Here is a 23,899-nt window from a genome sequence, read left to right on the forward strand (position 1 = left end):
GCAGCAAGAGAAAAACAGTTAATTACCTACAAGGGAGCACCCATACGACTGTCAGCTGACTTCTCAACAGAAACTATGCAGGCCAGACGGGAGTGGCAAGAAATTTTCAATGTGATGAATAGCAAGAACCTACAACCAAGATTACTCTACCCAGCAAAGCTATCATTCAGAATTGAAGGGCAGATAAAGAGCTTCACAGATAAGAAAAAACTGAAGGAGTTCATCACCACCAAACCAGTATTATATGAAATGCTGAAAGGTATTCTTAAAGAAGAGGAAGAAGAAAAAAGTAAAGAGAAAAATTATGAATAACAAATACATATCTATCAACAAGCGAACCTAAAAATCAAGTGAATTAAAAACCTGAGGAACAGAATAATCTGGTGAATATAATAGAATCAGGGGCATAGAAAGAAAGTGGACTGATAATTCTCAGGGGGAAAGGGGTATGGGGGGTTCATGAAGAGACTGGACAAAAATCATACACCTATGGATGAGGACAGTGGGGGGGAGGTAAGGGCAGAAGGTGGGGTGGGAACTGGGTGGAGGGGAGCTATGGGGGGAAAAAGGAGAAATAATTGTAATAATCTGAATAAAGATTTATTTAAAAAAAATAAATAAAAAAAATAAAAAATGGACAAAGACCATGGATAGGTAAATATAAAAGAACTGTAAATGGTCTATATAAATTAGTCTACGTAGTAATAAAAAAAGCAAATTATAACAAATAATTTTTCACTTAAATTCATTACAAAAATCTAATGAATCCATATTACAGTGCTGATGAAGTTTTAGACACTAAATTTGGGAGTATCAACTGGCACAACCCTTTTGGAGAACAATTTGGTAATTCAAATAAAAGGTCTTATAATTCCCTTTAATTCAGCAATGCTTCATAAAAAATAATGGAAGATTTATCCACAAGGAGGCTCACCACAGCATTGTTTTTATATAGGATAAAAAAATAAATTCCCAACAAGAAGTTATACAGAATTAAACTATGCTCTCCCCACCCCCAAATTCATATGTTGAAACCTTAACTTCCAATGAGACTATTCAGAAATAAGCTTTAAGGATAGGCTTTTCAGAGGTAAATGAAGTCATAAAGGTGGGGCCCTAATCAGAGGAATTAAGCATGCACCACTTCTGCTCTCAGGGGTAAAACCTGCTTAAAAATCTCTCTCAAAAAAAAAAAAAGTAGTTTGGCTCAATTCTTTGAAATGGCAAGTCCCCCAATACAACCTTCTTGTTGTTTTTAAATCCTCACCTGAGGATGTGTTTTTATTGATTTTTAGAGAGAATAACATCAATGTAAGAGAGAAACATCGATCAGCTGCCTCCCATACATGCCCTGACTGGAGATAGAACCCGCAACCTAGATATGTGCCCTGACTGGGAAACTGAACCCAGTGTGTGGGATGATGCTGTAAGCAACAGAGCCACCTGTCCAAAGCTACCTTCATAAACTCAGTTATATAAATTACTAGTGGCCCGGTGCATGAAATTCATGCACATTAAAGGGGGATTAATTAGAGGAAATATTTTAATATTGCTATTTGCCCTTTCTCTATAATAGAAGTGTCAGAGATGAAAGAAAATTAGTAAAATGTATATAAAAATCTTCCTCCAGTTAGAGTCTGGGCCGCGCCACGGGACCCAGAGTCAAATCCCCACCCACCTGTGGCACCTCAAAATCGCGCGAGACTCAGACCCAGCTGGCCCCACCCCCATTGGGCGAGATCCAGACCTGGCCAGCCCCACCCTTGTCAAGCCCCGCTGGGTGGGGGGGTGCAAGCTTCAGGTCCCCCGTCAAGCCCTGCCCGGGCAGCTTCAGGTCCCCTGGCCCGGCGCCAGGGCGGGGCATGGGGCCTGAGGTTCCCCCATCAAGCCCGGCCTGGCAGAGGGGCGTGGCCTGAGGTCCCCTGGCCCAGCGCCGAGGCGGGGGGGGGGGGGGGCACCACCGGAGGTCCCCAGCCAGGGCCAGGGCAGGGGGGCGTGCCTTGAGGTCCCCCATCAAGCCCTGCTGGGTGTGGGACACAGCCTGAGATCCCATCAAGCCCCTGCCAGGCAGGGGGTGTGGCCTGAGGTCCCCTGTCAAGCCCCACCGGGCAGGGGGTTCAGCCTCAGGTCCTCCGGCATGGCACCGGGAGGCGGGTGCAGCCTCAGGTCCCCTGGCCCAGCACCAGGGCACACCAGGGCAGGGGTCATACCTTGAGGTCCCCCATCAAGCCCCACTGGGCGGGGGATGCGGCCTGAGGTCCCCCAGCCTGGTGCCGGGGCGGGAGGCGCAACCTAAGGTCCCCTGTCAAGCCACACTGGGCGGGGAGGCACAGTCTCAGGTCCCCTGCCCCAGCCCAGCGCCACGAAGCCACGGGTCCCTGCTGATTGCTCGTTAAGGCTCATTACAGGAACTCGGCCTCAGCTATGGGTGCAGCCATCTTGTGCTACAGAAACCCCACCTCCGCTGTGGGCGCAGCCATCTGTGTTATGGAAACCCCACCTCCGCTATGGGCGCCGCCATCTTTGTGACAGCATGACAGTCAACTTGCATATTCCCTCTTTATTAGATAGGATATTTTTATTTGGTGGTAACACTAAGTATCAGGGGTAATTGAAATTTCAACTTAAGCAGGCCTCTAAGTACCCTCAATTACAGCGTGACACCAACCACAAATTCATAAATTCAAATATCTGCTAAATAGACAGCAAAATACAAAAGCTACAATTTTATGTTAAAAAATATGTTGCACTGCTTAAAATTCTCAAGATTAGAACCAGCCTTAACCAATAACTAATTTACCACAATATAAAAGTGAGTCAGTAGACAAAATGTCAATAGTAGAAATTACCAAGAATCTCACCTACCTAGTTAGAATACTAAAGCAGGCAATCAAGTCATCTGTCCAGAGATAAAACTATAAAAATACAGTAACTAACTTGGTGTCTCTCAGGAAGAGGTTGCAGAGAAGAACCAAATCAATTTTAAAAAAACAAATTCAGCTTAACGATTCCATCATTAAGTTGGGCATACAGATAGGTAGTGTTAGCAAAGATGATCACACTAATCACTGGTTCATTTAAATAAGGTGAGCTAGTAGTAATATTTTCAAAAATGCATTGAATACATGGATTCTGTCATGAACAAAGCCACATTTACCTGGATGTTAACAATAGTTCCAAATTTGCTGAAGTGTTCATTGAGCTTGGTAATGTTGTTCAACTCCTGAGGAATTTTCTTGACTTCTAACTTGGTATTCGTATACTGATTCTTTCTTAAGAATCCTGGTTTACTCTGATTGTTATTCCCCTGCCTGAAAGAAAAAAATGCCATAAAGAATAATGACCTAGGAAATCTTGGTTAACTAATAAATCTTGGTTAACTCTCTCTCACCTTATGCCTAACCAAGATATATATAAGGTTACAAAGAACATAAGGTTACATTTTTTGAAGCTGTCTGTTGTAAGCACTTAACACTCTTCATAAAGTACAAAATAATTTTCGCATTAATTAAATGGGATTAGAATAGGCAGAGAAAAAGAAGACTGAAAGGCCAAAATCAAAAAAAGAAAAGGCCCAACTAAGTTTAAAAGTCATGCTAAAAAGATCCACCACAACTATCAAGGAATCTAACATTAAAGCAAGAAAATAATATATTTTTTACAGTGCATTTTTCAACTTCTGCAAAAGTACAGATTTTTTTCCTTTTTACTCATTTTCAGAGTCTCAATTCTTAATATTGGGTTAGGCCTAGAAATAAGTAGTACAAATTACCAATATATATTATAAATATTCTGTTAGCTTTTCAATTTTTAAGGCATTCTAAGGATGCCTCAGGGAACCCTAACTTTGACACATACAGTTTGATAATCATTGATTAACAACAATTCTTAATTATACAAATTTACTAATGCAAGCAAAAATAATAAAAACACCAATTCAATGCTACTAATTAGCAAATTATCTTACTTTCCAAGCCAAGGTTTCTTTGTGAGTGGCCCTTCCAAACCACCCACAGCTCTTTTTCGGCTATCTGGTTCAAGAACTACTCTGGTTATGTTGCTATTAATTGAAACAGGAACTGGTGGTTCAGTCTGGATGACAATGTTAGCAGCTGTTGGAAACAAAAATTAACATTACTGACATTGCATTATATTTGGGGAAATTCAAAATGATTAAAAGCTAAAAAGCACTGTGAATAGCACCCAACTATGACCACTTCCTTTTCAGAAACACCTAAGCAACAAGAAAAACTTATCAATTGCCTTGCCTTCTTTTCCTCTTTTAAAAAAAATAATACAATACCTAAGTTTAAAAATAGGCAACCCCAATGTAGCAAATGATTCAGGCAAAAATCATTAATGGATGCAAAAAAAAAAAAAAAAATAAGTGAAAGATTGTTGGAAAACAAGGTATTTATCTAGTGCCAAAGTATCACTCCATGAATTATTTACTTTACAATGAAGATTGAACAGTTATCACCTTAGGCAAGCAATCAAACTTAGCACCATAAGTACAGTAAGATTATTTGTCTTCTGATGTAATTAAACAAGAAATTCACCTGAATAGCATATTACTATGGAATTATGATTTTCTTGTGTGCGGTAATAATACTGTGCTTATATAGGACTATGTCTTATTCTTAGATGCAAGCAAAAGTGTCAGAATCTATGATTTCAAGTGGTTCAAGAAAAAAATGTGGGAGGGTGAAGAGGATAAAGGGGCCCAAATATAGGGTAACAGAAGGAGACTAGACTTTGGATGATGAGCACACAGTACAATATACAGATGATGTATTATAGAATTATACACTTGAAATTTATATAATGTGTTAACCAACGTCACCTTAATAAATTTAATTTTTTTAAAAGAAAAAAATGTGAGGGGAAGGAGAAGTGAGAGAGAGAACAGTGTGTGGGCATACAAGCAAGCATTCCTGCCCGAAGGTGAAAAACATTAACAACTGGTGAATCAAAGTGAAGGTATTGAGGTGTTTATTACACTTCATTGATATTCTATAGGTTTAAAAAAATTTTAACTCAAAAGTTGAGAGAAAAAATCCAAAGCCAGTATTAAATTAGCAGCAAAGAATAACATATGTAGGACTGGATGTTAGGGTAAGAATGGGGGTTGCTAGTATGTTCCATCTGTGTGACAGGAAAATTATGATGCAGATTCATTCATTTAACATATATTTCTTGAGCATCTGCTATAGCTCAACCTTGGGTATAAATTAGTGGATAAAATCTGATCCCTGTCCTTGGGCTTGTGTTTTCAGATGATAATGGATGAGAAAGCAATTGTGATGACATAAAGCATTCTAGAATGTGAGATACCATTATGACTTCCCTAAAATAGTTATCACCACCTGACAATGCCTAATGCTTTTCTTTCTGAAGTGCTTTATAAAAAAGAAAAAAGACATAGCTAGAGATTACATTATTGTCCAAGAAGACAAAGCAAGCCTCTTATACAAAAACCACATAACTTCTACACTGAGATTCATGAGTTGCTGTATATAAATGTACAGATAGATCAGGCTAGTGACGAAGAGAAGACTTGAAATTTTGAGAATATGCTCTTCTCACTAATTCCCATTATTTGGCAACAATGTATAAATTATAGCACAGAAGATAAGAGCATATTCTTTGGAATTAGATAGACCTGGATTCAAATTCCAATTCTCATTAATAGCTGTGTGACTTGAAATAAGTTCTTTAACCTCTCTAAGCCTGAGAACCTTTATCTATAAAAAGAGAATAAAGATAGTACCTCTTTTAAGGAGTTGTTGGTAAGGAATATGAAATATAATAACATATATAAAAGTATTTGGTTTAGTCGACACAAAACTGTTTAATCTGTAGTGATAATACTGTTATTAGTGGCAGTAAAGAAAAGTTAAAATCAGGATAGGAAAATGCTCACCATATAATTAAAGCAGAAAAATATTGTCAGGTTGGCCCATGGCCAGTCATTAAAATTAAAATTAAATACTGAAAATCTAACTACAATAACAAAAAATTTAAATCTCATCAAATTCTTCACCCAAACTTTTTTTTTTTTTTTGAGAGAAGGGGAAAGAAAGGAATCAACCCATACTGAAGATAAATGCTTGCACTTTAAGGTTTATGACTATACTTTGTTAAGGTCCTAACATATGCTTGTATAATCATAAACACTAAAAATAGTCAAATAATTTTATTGTAAGATTTTACGTTGTCAATCGTTACTAGTTTGAAGAACAGCTCTTAATGATACAAAGTAGGCTCTTAAATGATCAGTTCTTCGAGGGCAAGGCACCATGTCATTTCACATTTCTACTAGAGGCCCGATGCATGAAATTTATGCATGGGTAGGGTCCGTAGGCCTGGCCAGCAATCAGGGCCAATCTGTGGGGCAACTGGCAGGGCGGTTGGGGGGCGTGGGAGGCCCCCGCTGGCAACCGCCTTGGCTGGCCTGGGTCCTGCAGGCTGGGGCAGCTCCTGCATTGAGCATCTGCTCCCTCGTGGTCAGTGCATATCATAGCAACCCGTCGTTCCTCCGGTCGTTCCACTGTTCCATCAATTTGCTTATTAGGCTTTTATTATATAGGATGCCTATATCTAGAACAGTGTCCAGTATACAGCTAAACAGCCTCAAGTCCTACAAAAAAAGCTATTAAATTCCATTAGTATTATTTTTACTTAAAAATACTTCCTGATTATAGCTTTAAAATAAATTTTGGAGATAAAGTTATTCAAATAAATTTATCTGAGGTGACTATATAGCACCCTTCAGAGATAGTGTGTAAATACTTTTAGACTTCAGTGAGGGAAGAAATGCTATATCCAACTCCTGCGTAACACTTAGCATCAGAAGCATTCAAGGTGCTCTCACCTCTTGGATTTGCATCCATATCTCCAGATGTTAGGCCAATCAGGTTTGGGCGCTGTGTCTGTGTTCTTGAAAAGAACTGTCTGTACTGAGATCTACCAGAACTGGTAATACTAGGAGCTTCTGGATTATAACCATCTGGTTCATATGTATCTGAGGAAAAATAAAACAACAAAACACACAACAAATCAGAGAGCATTTAAATAATCTCCCATTACTATAAAATAACTACCAAAAATAAATTTTCTTCAATGAATATGTCAATCCATATATATTTCTCTTTGAGTTACAGTATATAGACACACCTATTAGAAGGGAAAGAAATAAAAGTGCTTTGTCACAAAAGCGCTTCATCACAAAACAGACACACAAATGTGTTCTTTTCCAAAAATGTTTGAAAAAATGTTTTTACTGATTTTGAGAGAGGGGAAGGGAAGGGGATAGTGAGATAGAAACATTGGAGAAACATCATCAATCAGCTGCCTCTTGCACACCCCCTACTGGGGACTGAGCCCACAACCCGGGCATGTGACCTGACCAAGAATTGAACCAGTGAGCCTCACCAACTCGGCTCATTCTTAATTACTGATATATTTCCAGATTCATTTAACTAGTCATTTTTATCCTATATATTAACCACCTTATTCAAACTTCAATACACATTTTTAAGAGAAATTTTCACATACATGGAACACCATATATAAAAGACTATATGAGTTTCCTCTGTTACTATGTCTCACCAATTTCTAGGTACTCTTTTAATTAGCAGGGGGGAAAAAACAGATTAATTAGGTTATCTGCACTTTAAACTAGAGAGATAATAGCTGGCTTCATACATAATGCAAATTTCAAATGTTTTATTTCAAAAAACTAATAAGATAAATTTTTTACTTATCAATGTAATCATTATCTTACTACCACCCACCCCATCAATGACAATTTTATCATGTCCCTTTTGTTTTCTCTACAACTAAAATATTAATTTTTTAAATTCTTATGCTAAATAAGTATTTTGTTGGTGTTAATACTGAATGTGTTATCTCCAAATGATATATATCCTCTTCATCCTACATAAAATGAAAGGACTGAGTGAAGATAGTGATTTTTGCAACTGTGATTTAGAAGTCCTTGCATCTCTTTTCTTTTTTCCTTAATGAAAATATTCTTTATGTCATTCATATTATATTTCAGCTACAAGATCTGTATTATTGACCAATCAGTTCTATGATTCAGAGCGTAAGATCATCAAATTATGATAAAAATAGTTTTCAGTACCCTGGCTGGTTTGGTTCAGTGGATAGAGCGTCAGCCTATGGACTGAAGGGTCCCGGGTTTGATTCCCAGTTAGGGCACATGCCTGGGTTGCGGGCTCGATCCCCAGTAGGGGGTGTGCAGGAGGCAGCCGATCCATGATTCTCTCTCATCATTGATGTTTCTATCTCTCTCCCTCACTGAAATCAATAAAAATATTTTTTAAAAAAGAAAAGAAACATAAAAAAAAGTTTTCAGTTACCACTTAGTTCTCTTAACAGAACATTTACAGGTAAGGCTACATAAAGTTTTAAAGAAGGTACATAATCAAATGACCTTGTTCTATAATTCCTGGGAATACACAAAACTCAAGAAACTTACGAGTCCTTTAGTTAATTATAATGAACTAAATAAAGACAAGGTGAGAAATTAAAAACTTCATGAGACACCCACAAAGCATTCCATAGGTCTTCAAAATATACATGAATTAGGAGAAAGGTTTTCAAAAAATCACTACATTATACAGCAAGTCCATACAACAAGGGGGCGGGGCGGGGGGGGGGGGGGGGAGAAACAGGTTTGTCCACAATCAGCAAGAAACCAAATGTTTTTGTTTTGTTTTAAAGAAAAATTAACCTAGTTTTCCTTGTAATGTATAACTGACTAGAAAACATACAAATATATATTCTCTTCCTATCTATCAGATTACAAACTAGTTTAAGGAACAAGCATGACTTTTGTTACCGAAGCAATGAAAGTAAATACAGAAGACACCAGAGATGATAGACACACAGGAGGCCTAATCATCTAGCAGCCACTAGGGACAAACCAAAGAACAAAAAAACAAAACAAAAATAAAAAACACAGAACTACCTAAAAGCTTTAATGGGAGTTTGTGACAGCAGATCAGATGCCAGGTCATCTCACAGGCTGGCCAGCTTATGGTACAAAAGAGCAGAGGTGGATGGCCATCTGTAGCAAAGCTTACCTGGGACCAGAGGGGTGGGGCTGGAGACTGAGGTATGGTACCCAATGGAGGATCCCATGAGGTTTCGAGGTGGCACCAAACGAGCTGCCAACAGAGGAGGCGGTGTCCCCAACTGAAGTCGCTCAGATGCAGCAGCACCATGTTCACGAGAGTACATGGGCTGTCCTATAGAGGAAAGAATAGGAGGGCAACTGGATTCGAGTCACAAGCTTCTCTTAGGTAATGATGTACTTCCCGAGACTCAAGCCAAGAACAGAGAAATACACCAATAGGAACAGTATTCGAGAAAGAGGTTACTGAGATTCTTTCTAACTCAAGAAACAGACATGCAAACTGGCTAGGATGCACTGAGGTATAAAGAAAGGGTAAGAATTAGGTAGTATAACTGCATAATCTTCATCTTTTATAAGCTTAAGTAGAATAACTATGTGCTAATTTTACCCAAAACTGATCAAGCATATCAAGTTATTAGACAAAGAAACCCTGAGCTATTATGCACATAGAGTTTTGTATCCAATGAGACATGTGGTTATAAAGGCTGTCACATTCATTAAAATACAAAAAACATATACTCTCCTCCTCAAACTCACATAATTTCAGGTTGGCACAAAATATACTCCCATATCATGGAGCAGGAAAAACCCCCCACAATAATAAAAGAACTTAAAAATATGTAACAAAGAAACACCACCACAAGCATAACCTCGCAGAGAATAAGAAATGTTCAAAAGAAAAAATTAAGACAGTGCAAATTTGTTATCCCATGAGCAGGTGGATAACAAATATAGAGTAAGGAAAAAAAGGACAAACCCCCAGATAAACAGACAAGCCACTACATATGAAATTATCTCAATATTAAGAACCACTTTATGAAAGAAGCACATTTAGAGTTTATATATATATATATATGTGTGTGTGTGTGTGTGTGTGTGTGTGCATATATATATATATATGCAAGAATGTCAGACACAATGAAGCCAAATTTTGTAGAACAAGATGAAAAAAGACAAGGTATCGAGGAACAAAACCTCCCTTTGCTTGGTCATTTAATAGTATCTTTTTCACAGACTACCACATATAATACCTATTTCTAAGACTTAGTAATTTATATCTAAAGTCAGGCATTCACTATGTGACATAAGACAAAATAAAGTGAATTTAGAATCTTTTAAAACACCTGATGAAATGACCTTAAGACTTGTAAAATTCCAAACGATTTTTAATAAACCTTAATAGGACAAGCCACAAAGCAACCACTTGATTTCATAGTAAATGCAGAAGGGAAATGGATGTGCTAAACTTTATTACTTTCTCTTCCCATATATGGAACAAAGGAGGAAGTGACACAGATACTGTATAGCTGACTACACACTGTGTGCTCAGCCCCAATCCCTTCAAAATTTACATTAGAAATGGATCAGCTAGAAGGGATCAATGGGGAAAAAGAGGGGACGTATGCAATACTTTCAACAATAAATTTTTTTTTAAGAAAGAAAAGGGTTGATCTATTATATTGCAAAAACAATTCAACATATCCTCAGTGATCTAAAAATAGTTGAGAAGGACCTACTGCAGACAATTTCTTGAAGAATGAAGTAGTGTGCTAAAGAGAAAAAAACAAGAAGACTAAAAAAGAAGTACAAATCTCAGTCAGGTGATTAGTTTAGATTTATGATACAGCGTTCAATGTAACAAGCAGTTTTAATTAGTAACTACCTCACAGTAAATTGGAAACTAAAAGGCTAGTTTGCAGAATGTATTCTTTTTTAATGACAAAGAACATGTGTTCAAACACTTCAGAAAGACAGCTGTTTATTCAGATGAAGCCTAATTTTCTTCAACACATTTTGAAGTCTCTAACTACTATTTCAAAAATAAACAGTTCTTTTAATAAAAGGCTGATTCTAGGTCTGAGCAGACAATTTATAAGATGAGCCTGGTGGTGCACCTTGGTATACCTTATCCTTACAGAAGCAAGATGGCTATCAAACACTAGCATGTCAAAAACAAAACAACCTGCAGGAGCCACTGGTCAAAGATGAAATTTGGACATTGAAAAGGGCTGTAATGGAGTGAAACATAGCAAATGCTAAAAATCCATGAGTTCATTATGATATTTTAAAAAATACAGTGGTCCTCTTTGGAAGATACTAGGAAACCAATTCATTATTCTAAAACTGGTAAATGAAATTAAACAAGCATTTATACCATCTTTCCTGTAAAAATTACATTTCAGGTTAATAAAATAGCTAACACTGCCGAGTTTTACTTTGTAGAATGCTAGCCAATAAATGTATAAGAAATTATATAATTACTAGAGGCCTGGTGCATGAAATTCATGCACGGTGGGGTGTCCCTCAGCCCAGCCTGCACCCTCTCCAATCTGGGACCCCCTCGAGGGATGTCCGACTGCCCGTTTAGGCCCGATCCTATCGGGATCGCCTGCCTGCCTTCCTGATTGCCCCTAACCGCTTCTGCCTGCCAGCCGGATCACCCCCTAACCACTCCCCTGCCAGCCTGATTGATGCCTAACTGCTCCCCTGCCAGCCTGATTGCCCCTAACTGCCCTCCCCTGCAGGCCTGGTCACCCCTAACTGCACTCCCCTGCAGGCCTGGTCTCCCCCAATTGCTCTCCCCTGCAGGCCTGGGTCCCCCTCAACTGCCCTTCCCTGGAGGCCCTGTCGCCCCCAACTTCCCTCCTCTGCCGGCCCGGTCACCCCTCCTCCCCTACTGGCCTGATCGCCCAAAACTGCCCTCCCCTGCTGGCCATCTTGTGGTGGCCATCTTGTGTCCACATGGGGCGCCCATCTTGTGTGTTGAAGTGATGGTAATTTGCATATTACCTCTTTATTATATAGGATATTATATAGGAGAATATGACACTTTTATAACCCCTAAAGAAACAACAGATCTAGGCAATAATCACAATGGCCACCGAAACCATGAGCAACTGTTAAAATGGATGCGTCAGGATGAAAACACCTATTCCACCTGATGAATATCTATAACACAGAAAGGAGACAACTTGGTATTATGAATATAATGATGTACTGCAGTAGGAAGTATAACCCCATCAATAAAATATTCATGCCCCAAAAAGAAAAAGCCAAACCTAATTAAGTCTCTAGATCTAACCTCCAATTTTCAAGAAATACAGGGGATAAAGGAATGTTTTAAATGACACCAGGAGATGCACTGGGCCAAGTACAGATGTAAAACAAAATTCTTCAGGACAAATTATTTGTTTCTTCAACAAATAAATATCAAGGGGGTGGGTGGGGAAGACTGGGGAATTTGTTACAGATTTAAAGACTTAAGAAACATATCACCTATATATAATGTGTAACCTTGTTTGAATCCAGCTTCAAATTCATCAGCTGTAAAAGGACATTTTGATACAACTAAGAAGTATGAACACTGACTGGCATGTTTGACAAAGGATAACTGTTACAAACTTTTGGGGAGTGTGATAAAGTATTGTGATTGTGTGTGTTTAATCCTTATCTTTTAGAGAAAATTAAGTTTTTACAGATGAAATGTTATGTTTGGGGCTTGCTCCATAAAATCAAGTCAGGGGTGAATTATAGATGAAGCAAGATTAAACATATGTTGATAAACACTGAAGCTGATAAATGAGGACATGAAGACTATTATATAATATTTGTTCTTGCCCTGACCAGTTTGGCTCAGTGGATAGAGCGTCAGCCTGCAGACTCAAGGGTCCCGGGTTCGATTCCAGTCAAGGGCATGTACCTTGGTTGCAGGCACATCCCCAGTAGGGGGTGTGCAGGAGGCAGCTGATCAATGATTCTCTCTCATTGATGTTTCTAACTTTCTATCCCTGTCCCTTCCTCTCTGTAAAAATCAATAAAATATATTTTTTAAAAAAAGTTTGTTCTCTTGTGCATATTTGAAATGTTTCCATAATAAAAAGTTTTTAGCCCTGACCAGTTTGGCTCAGTGGATAGAGCGTCAGCCTGCATACTGAAGGGTCCCAGGTTCGATTCCAGCCAAGGGCATGTACCATGGTTGCAGGAGGCAGCTGATCGATGTTTCTCTCTCATCGATGTTTCTAACTTTCTATCCCTCTCCCTTCCTCTCTGTAAGAAATCAATAAAATATACTTTTTTAAAAAATCAAATAGGTTACAATAATGAAGATAAGTCATTCACAATTTATATGCATTCAATTTAGTTTTAATCGGTGCGGAGCATGATTGGATAATTTCAAACTTCAAACATGCCAAGTTCACCTTTCTATCTTAAACTGTTTATATCTTACATGCCTGATAGCAACATTTTCACATTATTATTAACTTTACTGAGTTGACAGTCTTTATTCAAACTCAAATTTTAGCTATTCTTTGTAATTTTCCCAATTTTCTCCTTTGGAGTATTCACAGAGGGGGAAAAAAATCCCAAGATAAGTTTTTTTAAAAAATATATTTTTCATTGATTTAAGAAAGAAAGGGAGAGGGAGAGATAGAAACATCAATGATGAGAGAGAATAACTGATTGTCTGCCTCCTGCACGCCCCCTACTGGGGATCAAGACTGCAACCGGGGTATGTGCCCTGACCAGAAATCGAACTGTAACCTCCTGGTTCATAGGTCAAAGCTTAACCACTGAGCCACTGTGGCTGGGCCCAAGATAAGTTTCAAACTAAAGCCTAATTAGAAAAAATATAAAGCTATACCTTCCGATTATTGACCATATTTATCATGTGTCTTCTCTATTAGCAAATCCATGGTTCCTGGCACACCTTCTGAAGCTCCAGGGCTTACACCATGTCTGGTGAGTAGGAGCTCGATAAAGAGTCATTTAAAGAGATGAACGCTTATTTATTAAAAGTATCCCAATGACAATTATTGCTTTGGATGAGTATCTCTAAGTTGAAATGGTCAAAATGACAACTAATGCAACACAAATCCAAGTAAGACACAAGGGGAGAAAAACTCTAGACAATACACAATAATTCTGGTGGAGACTGCACCTCTCTGACCATCAAAATCCATGACTCTGCACAGAGAAATAAGATACCATCCAGCCGAAACCGGTTTGGCTCAGTGGATAGAGCGTCGGCCTGCGGACTGAAGGGTCCCAGGTTCGATTCCGGACAAGGGCATGTACCTTGGTTGCGGGCACATCCCCAGTGGGAGGTGTGCAGGAGGCAGCTGATTGATGTTTCTCCCTCATCGATGTTTCTAGCTCTCTATCCCTCTCCCTTCCTCTCTGTAAAATATCAATAAAATATATTAAAAAAAAAAAAAAAAGATACCATCCACAGAATTAAAGGAGAAATCTTGAGTTTAGGAATATAGTGTTTGAATAATTTTACATTGTTGATAATAGGAAATATATTTTCAGAAAGATAAAGATAGTCTATGTAAATTCATTTGAAGATGGACAATTGCCTTTAGCTTAAGAACCAGTCTCTGGCCCTGACCGGTTTGGCTCAGTGGATAGAGCGTCGGCCTGCGGACTAAAGGGTCCCGGGTTCGATTCCGGTCAAGGGCATGTACCTTGGTTGCGGGCACATCCCCGGTGGGAGATGTGCAGGAGGCAGCTGATCGATGTTTCTCTCTCATCGATGTTTCTAACTCTCTTTCTCTCTCCCTTCCTCTCTGTAAAGAAAATCAATAAAATGTATTTAAAAAAAAAAAAAAAAAAAGAACCAGTCTCTGGAATCTAGGATGTTATATTCTATACGAGAGGCCCGGTGCACGGATTCGTGCACTGATGGGGCCCCTCGGCCTGGCCTGCAGGAACTGGGCCAAAACCGGCTCTCCAACATCCCCTGAGGGGTCCCAGATTGCATGAGGGTGGTTCTCGGGTGACGCACCCTAGAATCTGACTCCCTCTTCAATGGTTCCGGGTGCATCACCCGAGAACCACAGCTGCCAAGTTACCGCAGCTCAGCAGCTCCTACGTTGAGAGTCTGCCCTTTGGTGGTCAGTGCATGTCATAGCTACCGGTCAGAGCATCTGCCCCCTGGTGGTCATTGCATGTCATAGCTACCAGGCGATTGGCCAGTCGCTTAGTCTTTTATATATATATAGACTAGAGGCCCAGTGCACGAAATTCATGCACTTTTGGGGGTCCCTCAGCCCAGCCTGCACCCTCACAGTCCGGGAGCCCTTTGGGGATGTCCGACTGATGGCTTAGGCCCACTCTGCTCTAAGCCGTCAGTTGGACATCCTTAGCGCTGCCACAGAAGCAGGAGAGGCTCCCGCCACCACCGCTGTGCTCGCCAGCCATGAGCCCGGCTTCTAGCTGCGTGGCACTCCACCTGTGGAGCGCACTGACCACCAGGGGGCAGCTCCTGTATTGAGTGTCTGCCTCCTGGTGGTCAGTGTGCGTCACAGCAACCGGTCATTCTGCCATTCAATCTATTTGCATATTAGCCTTTTATTATATAGGATAGAGGCCCAGTGCATGAATTCATGCACGGGTGGGGTCCCTTGGGGTGGCCTGTGGGGATAGGGCCGAAACCCATAGTCCAACACCACCTGCAGCTCCTACCTGCCACTCCCACTCATCCCGGCCCCACTGCGTGTGCCACGGGCTCCCACCCAATCAGTCCTGATCAGGAGAGGTTTGCACCACCACCGCAACACTCGCCAGCTGTGAGCCCTGAGTCTGGCGCCCTCCCAAATGGAGTGGCCTGTAGGATCAGGCCAAAACCGGCTCTCCGACATCCCCCAAGGGGTTCTGGATTGTGAGAGGGCACAGGCCAGGCCGAGGGACCCCACCAGTGCACAATCAGGGCCGGGGAGGGGCCACGGGAGGGCTCCAGGGCATGTCCGGCCCATCTTGCTCATTCTGTTCTGCTGGACCCCAGCAGCAAGCTAACCTACTGTCGGAGCATCTGCCCCCTGGTGGTCAGTGCACGTATTAGAGACTGCCCGACAGGTCAACAGTCTGCCCCCTGGTGGTCAGTGCATGTCATAGCGAGTAGTTGAGTGGCCTTAGTGTATCATTAGCGTATTACACTTTGATTGGTTGAACAGTTGACCAGTCACAGGGTGACTGGACATTTAGCATATTAGGCTTTTATTATACAGGATAGATAACTTTTTCACACACCTAGTACAAGAAGCTTAGTTAGCAGTTATAAAAAACTAGAGGCCCGATGCACGAAATTCATGCAAGAGTAAGCCTTCCTTCCCCCGGCTGCTGGCACCCGCTTCCCTCTGGCACCCGGGACCTGGGCTTCCCTCGTAGCCCCGGCTTCATCCGGAAGGATGGTCTGGTCTAATTAGCATATTACGCTTTTATTATTATAGATTCTACTCTGTCTTCTTCAAAGAAGAAAAAAAAAAAACAGACCAAATTTAAGATAGTAAAGAATTAATTTAAAAGTGATGCTGTGAAAACCAAAATAATAGATACTAAGTTGATGACTTCAAATTTGGGTAAAATGTTTAAATACTTCAGAGGACATAGTTGATTTTTTAAAAATATGTTTCAAAATATGTTTTTATCGGTTTTTAGAGGGGGGAGGGAGTGGGAGAAAAAAACATCCATAGGCTGCCTCCTGCAGGCCTCCCACTGGGGATCGAGCCCAAAACCAAGGCATGAGCCCTGACCTAGAATTGAACCGGTGACCTTTCAGAGCATGGGATGATGCTCAACAAACTGAGCCACACTGGCCAGAGCAATAGTTGATTTTAATAGGTGTATGAATTGCTGTCTTTCCAGACAATTCCAATAATATAGCATTTCTCATTATTTAAGTCCTTTTCAGAGTATCTGACATTTTACAAAAACAAAATTACAAAGGTTTTTTTTTCTAAAGTGGAACCATATGACATTAACATATCCTACCTCGTTTTACAGTGGGTTAATTATTTTTCTTTTAACATTCAATTTTCCTCTTCCAAAACAACTGATAATTACAGACTGGATGAAGGTTCCATTTTTGGCAGAATTAGTGCCTTTGTCACTTGTGTTTCTGAATCATTCCGTTCATTTAGTTTTAATACACTGTAAATGGTTTTGAGTTTTGTTGTTTTTACATATTTCTTTCCATTATATTTTTTGCTTCCTAAGAGAAAAATCATTCCTTTTTTTTTTTTTAAATATATATTTCTATTGATTTCAGAGAGGAAGGGAGAGGGAGAGAGAGACAGAAACATCAATGATGAGAGAGAACCATTTATCGGCTGCCTCCTGTACACCCCACACTGGGGATCAAGCCCACAACCCAGGCATGTACCCTGACCGGAATCGAACCTTATCCTCCTGGTTCATAGGTCAGTGCTCAACCACTGAGCCACGCTGACCAGGCAAATCATTTCTTATTAATCAGTATATTCTCAGTACATAGCTAGCATTGAACATAGTCCTATTTTTACCTCAAAAAAATCCAGATTTTTCTGTTTACTTTGGGTCCCTATTGACATAATTTTCACAACTAAATCCTGTTTGTTATGCTGTTTTTCATTTATACTATTTTCTGTGCTGTGACTTTTCATGGTAATTTTAATGATAATAAAATATCCATAATTTAAACTTTCTCAATTTGTTAAGCTTTGAGCATAGTTCAAGTTCTTTATTACAATGCAAACATACATATACCTTTTTACTACATTTGAACTGAAGCAAACTCTAATTTTTTGAAATTATTGATTACAGTATTTATAAAAATAACTTGAATTCATTAACAAAGGCAATTTTATTAAAAGACTAAAATAATTTTTAAATCAACTGAATAGAAAGACATTTAAAAAGTATGACTGAAAAAAAATATTACACTAAAAAAAATTTTTTTGTTGTTAATCCTCACCTGAGGATATTTTTTCCATTGCTTTTCAGAGAGTGAAAGGGAGGAAGGGTGGGGGAGGGGGAGAGAGAGAGAAACATTGATGTAAGAGAGACAGATCAACTGGTTGCTTCCCATACACAAAATTAAAATCCAGCTATATAACATACCCACACAGTAAACTACCCTGAAAATACAAATACGGTTTTATATAGCACAACCCATAAGAATACAAATTAATTGTATTTTAAAAAGTATAACACTGATATGAAAAAAATTGGCTTCTATTTGCTGAGCAATTTTAAATCAAACCATTTTTACTTACGTTCTGATACTGTATAAAGGAGGTTCTGGGGTAAAGGAGGAGGTAGTCTTGCTCCCACTGGTGCAAGATTGGGCACTGCACTTGACCCAGGCTGGTCACGGTTGTTTATTAAGCTTGACTGTGTTATGGGTGGTCCTATGGATAATGAAAAGTAAAAATCACAGAATTAATATTTCCTAACTAATAAAAATACTCACTATAGCCCCTAGCTGGTTTGGCTCAGTGAAAAGAGCGTCAGCCTGCGGACTGAAGGGTCCCTGGTTCGATTCTGGTCAAAGGCACATGCCTGGGTTGTGGGCTCGATCTCAGTAAGGGGTGTGCAGGAGGCAGCCAATCAATGATTCCCTCTCATCATTTATGTTTCTATCTCTCTCTCCCCTCTCCCTTCCTCTCTGAAATCAATAAAAATATATTTTTTAAAAAAAAGAGAGAATCATTCATCGGCTGCCTCCTGCATGCCCTCTATTGGGGATTAAGCCTGTGCCCTGACCGGGAATTAAACCATGACCTCCTGGTTCATAGGTTAATGTTCAACCACTGAGCCACACCAGCCAGGCAGTATATAGTTCTTTCAACTTTTCTGTTTCCTTAAATTTGTTCTAGCAAAATATTGGGGGGAAATGACAGTCTTGGATTTAACTTTAAAAAGTTCAGGGAGATAACTTTTATTTTGAGAATTTCTATACATAAAGATGCTATTTTACCTGGGAATAGCATCAACTTGAACTATACAAGTATACCATGTATGTGACAATAAATATTCACAAATGCTGAATTAAAAGGACCATATTACTTTTTGTTTGTTTTTAAATCTTCATGGTTGAAAGTATTGCATATGTCCCTTCCCCTCCCCCACCACTGATCCCTTCTAGCCCATCCCCACCCCCACCCAGGCCTTCACCACACTATTGTCTGTGTGCATAGGTTATGCATAGATGCATACAAGTTCTTTTGTTGATCTGTTCCACACCCACCCACCCACCCCTACCTTCCCTCTCCATATTTTATTGACCAAATCTATGCATTAAATGTCTCAAAACCTTTAGCAATTTTAGTGAAATATGTTCTATAAAGAACATTGCTACAGAAAAACTAGGTTAGGAATATACAGAATCATGCTCAAGTATTTTTGCAACTTCTATTATAATTTCAAAAATAAAAGGTAGCCCTGGCCAGTGTGGCTCAGTTGGTTGGAGCATCATCCCATACAACAAAAGGTTATGGGTTCGATATCTGGTCATGGGAGAGGCAACTGATAGATATTTCACTCTCACATCGATATTTCTCTCTCTCTCTCTCTCTCTCTCTCTCTCTCTCTCTCTTTTCTCCTCCCTCTCCTCCCTCTCTCTCTAAAATCAATAAAAGCATGTCCTCAGGTGAGAATTATAAAAAGAAAATTTTAAAAACTAACACTTAAACTGAATGACAATCAGTTTTTAAAAAGTAATAATTTGCAATCTGCTAGCAATGTTAAATGTCATCAAGTATGTATTTTCTTATACACTTGCATACATGTAGACTACTCACTCCATTATCTTTTCAATTATACTAGAAAAATTAAGTCTTACTGCTGCTTCTGATAAATTAGCAATTGCTAAGGTTTTTTAGATGATCATTCTCAAACATTTCTTAATATTAATTTTGGTAGATGTGATAATAGAACATTATTTGTTTATTAAAAACAAAACAAAACAAAAAAACAGTCCCTTCAGTGAAGAGATTCATACTGACATATATGCTGGTAAAGTGATATAACACTTGACATTTACTCCAGCAACAATTAAGAAGCCAAAAGAAATGGGGGTAGCGGGGGAGATGAAACAAAAACAGATGAATATTGATAATCCACTGAAATAGGGTTAACAGTGCATATGGAACATATATTATTCCACCTCTGTGTATATTTGAAATTTTCCATAATAAAATGTTTTTGCAATTATTTCAAGATTCTTAAAGAAATTTTCTTTAAAGACAAGGAAATTTCATTATACTGACATGTTCTTTTTTTTTTTTTTTTTAACTGATTTTAAAGAGGAAGGAATAGAGAGAAAAACATCGATGTGAGACAGAGACATTGATCAGTTGTCTTCCCTACACACCCCAACAAGAGACTGAACCTGGAACCTACATATGTGCCCTGACCAGGAATGGAACCTGAGATTTTGCAATGCATAGGACAACACTCCAACCAACTGAGCCACACCAGCCAGGGCTATTGGTGTGTCATTTTTTCTGACATCTTCAAAACACTGGCTTTCTTAAGATGCTATCAACTAGCAAGATTTTCACTCCAGGTCAATATAGGCCACTACTGATATTTACAGTTAGAGGGGCTACAAATAATGCAATGCAACAATAGATGCAAAAAAGGAAACAGCATTTTAATTATAGGAATATATTCTAAATTCTATAATTAATTCACTTTTCAAAAACTTTAAATGTAGTGTCAAGTTAGCCGAAAGGGATGGATTATTTGAAATATAATTGTGCGATAAACAGTCAATGAACATATACTTACTTGGTATGGGAAGCACAACAGAAGGTGGAGGCGGGCCATGTCCTTGGGGAACAGGAAGTCTCATATTGTGGCCAGGACCTGGACCTGGGCCTGGGCCTGGGCCTGGACCAGGGCCAGGACCAGGGCCTGGGCCTGGCATTGGAGGCATTAACATTCCAGGAGGTGGTGGAGGAGGAAGCCCAGGAGGAGGTGGAGGGAAAGGAATCATGCTTGGCAGAGCAACTTCATCAACAACCAGGGGATCATTTCCATGATCAAACTGACAAAGGTCACCAAGTACACAAAATCCTCTTTCTGTAAGAAGAAAAAAAGAATCTTATGATGATCTACCTAGAATTCAGAAAATAAAACAAGTCCCTGAAACACCCATCAATCTGATTTATAAAGTGTTTTTTCTCCAAGGAGTCTAAACTCTTCTTAAGTGTTGTTCTGTTAATCATCCTATATCCCCGAGGTCAGGGCAGGTGTATTCTGCTTTCTACACTATGACACTATGATTTGTTGAGTCAGCAAATAGAGTCAAGAAAAGGCTACTGGCCACCATTAATGCATTTGCTATGAAATTTTCACAATAAAAATTCAGATTTGTTGTTCCTGTTATTAATCCTTACATGGATATTTTTTCCATTGATTTCGAGAGAGAGAAGAAAGGGGGAAAGGAAGGGTAGAGAGATATCGAGATGAGAGAAACACATTGATTGGTTGCTTCCTGCAATAGCCCCAACCAGGGTAGGTGATCAAACTGAAACCCAAGTATGTGACCTTAACTAGGAATTGAACCCTCAACCCTTCAGCACACAGGCTGACATTCTAACCACTGAGCAACACCAGCCATGGCAAATTCAGGTATTTTAAAGGAATATAAATTTCACAAAGGCTGGGAGTGAGGTGAGGGGAGATAAAAGACTTGAGTTATATGATTCCACTACCTATTTTCATGATATTATTCTAAAGCAACCATTCTTGCATAACTGCAAGTTGTAACTTTAAAATATTCCAGTGGACATCATGTATCAGATTATTCACTGCAGCATTGTTTATAACAGCAAAATATTAGGAACACCCAAAAGAGCATCAATAAAGAATAAGTTAAAAAGGAGATATATGTACTACTATTTGTAATACTTTAAACAATGAAATTAAATTTTTTAAAAAAATAAGTTAAACACATTTTTTGTACATATACAATACTAAAAGCCTAAAAAATACTGAGGAAGCTCTTTATGCAGAGACTACGTATGGAAAGATACACAAGAAATTAATGACATTAAATTGGCCTTGGGAAGGAGAGCTCTGTGGCTGGGAGACGAGGGTAAAAGTAAGGTAAGACTTGAATTATGATTTGATTCTATTCCCTACTTAAAATTTAAAAAAAAATACACACTGATTCATTCATTCAAATAGAAAGTCAGCAAATAACAAATTCCAAGCACCAAACACACAAAGAAGTTATAATTCCTATTATTTATCAAGTTAGTGTTTGAAGTAATAAGAACAACCAAAGACAAATGGTCAAATTTGAACATTCTGTTAATAAGAGCCAAAACTACTAAATCAAACAAGTAAATAAGCATATGCCAGAAGAGATTCACCTCATTCATCCCTTTTAATAAAATCTGAACTACAATGAAAAGATATACAATATGAGCAACATCTGCTTTACTAGTATTTTTGGGTACAGCATAAAAAGAGAATTTTTACCATCATAATCTCTGCATCGCCTCTTTGGTGGTGGGTTTCGACCAAAAGAATTGGAAGAGCTATGATTGTTATAGTAATTAGACCAACTCTCAGTTGTGTTTTCAGAGTGGTGCGCAGGTGCAATCACAGTAACAGTGCTGGGAATAGACTGGGCCCCAGAGGAATACTGCTCCGAAGAGTTTGGAGGCGGTGCAGACACAGGCACATATGAACTCTCCAAGTCATTCCTTTCACTCTTAAACTTGGATCTTTCCCTGTGCTCTGCTTTAGAAACAAAATAAAAATAAAAAATAAGATCAGACATTTATTCTTAAAGTGCATGGGTATTTTCACTTAAAAAATAGGAAAGAAGAATACTAAAGTAAATTTACTGAGCTATTGGTATTTAAAAGTGTTTTCATTATTAATATATCCTAAAAGCAGGAACATCAACGATGTGACATATCTTGACCAATAACTTATGTAAAATTATCTTTTATAACATCAATACCAATACATAATGAAGAAAGGCCAGCTTCTCTGCTGATATTTAATAAAAATGCTATCCAAGAATTGATTTCCAAAATGACATCCCAGGAGATCAGTGGCTGGGATCCCAATAATATACTTCATTTTTTTATTTTATAAACTCTAGGCAACCTTAAAGCAAATCAATTCTTTTTGGAAGGAAGTAGGGGAAGAGGGCAAGGGCCAGCAATCCTTTTCCTCCAGTGATAGCTCTGTTGATTAAAGGACATTTGTTTCAATTATACAAGATGACTTAAGTCTAGACATGCACATACTATAATACATTTATGAATAACTTCTTTTGAGTCAAACTCCTTTGACATTATCCCGAGAAAAGAGCCCTATCTTTTTAACAAAATCAATATTAAATTTTTGGAGACAATTACAGATTTTACACTGCTCAAATATAACAAAGGTACATTTGCCTTTAAGAGAAGTTCTGGTACTCTTATGATATAGGAAGAATAAGCAACTATGCAGTCTTTAGGAAGAAGCCTCTACTCACCAACATTTCTATTTGGATCCCGGTCTTTGCTGCGCCCCCTACTTCGGCTTCGACTTCGACTCAGGCCTCGGCTCTTACTCCGGCTTTTACTCCTGCCTCTTCTCCAGTCATACTTCTCGCGGTACAATTCATTCCGCTCAAAGTACCTATCATAGTCTCTCCACTTGCCATCTTCTCTTTTCTTCTCACGTGTCCTATAATATACAGATATAAAAGCCATATGTAGATATAGAAACTAAGTCTGCAAACAAATCGGTGGTATGAAATGCCCTCCTTGATGCATCAAAATTCATAATATAAATGCTTTTTTAGAAAGCCGTAAGACCACCACAAATTTCTCTAGTCCACTATATAAAAAGAAACAACATTCCCTCAAGTACACTAGGTGGGGAGAAGTAAAAAAAAAGAGGTGAACCCAAAGTATGGGGAGGGGTGGGAGAAAAAAAACAGATATTTAAAACTAGAAAAGA

At 38.9% G+C, this 23,899-nt stretch overlaps 1 protein-coding gene across 2 annotated transcripts in view; it reads right to left on the reverse strand.

Annotated features, from left to right (window-relative positions):
- The window catches only part of RBM27 (RNA binding motif protein 27), a 74,833-nt gene that overhangs the window by 30,142 nt on the left and 20,792 nt on the right, over positions 1 to 23,899 (reverse strand). Inside the window, exons 5-12 of one of the 2 annotated variants that reach the window (XM_080675003.1) lie at positions 23,430 to 23,623; positions 22,418 to 22,678; positions 20,717 to 21,010; positions 18,199 to 18,333; positions 9,111 to 9,275; positions 6,875 to 7,024; positions 3,968 to 4,112; positions 3,158 to 3,311 (exon numbers count right to left, since the gene is read on the reverse strand). In XM_080675003.1, the coding sequence (XP_080531129.1) occupies positions 3,158 to 3,311; positions 3,968 to 4,112; positions 6,875 to 7,024; positions 9,111 to 9,275; positions 18,199 to 18,333; positions 20,717 to 21,010; positions 22,418 to 22,678; positions 23,430 to 23,623 (1,498 nt within the window). Of the gene's footprint in view, positions 1 to 3,157; positions 3,312 to 3,967; positions 4,113 to 6,874; positions 7,025 to 9,110; positions 9,276 to 18,198; positions 18,334 to 20,716; positions 21,011 to 22,417; positions 22,682 to 23,429; positions 23,624 to 23,899 lie in introns of both variants that reach the window. The other variant, XM_080675002.1, reaches the window with a different exon arrangement.

Source organism: Plecotus auritus (genome assembly GCF_963455305.1).
Source record: "Plecotus auritus genome assembly, chromosome: 6".
NCBI lineage: Eukaryota > Metazoa > Chordata > Mammalia > Chiroptera > Vespertilionidae > Plecotus > Plecotus auritus.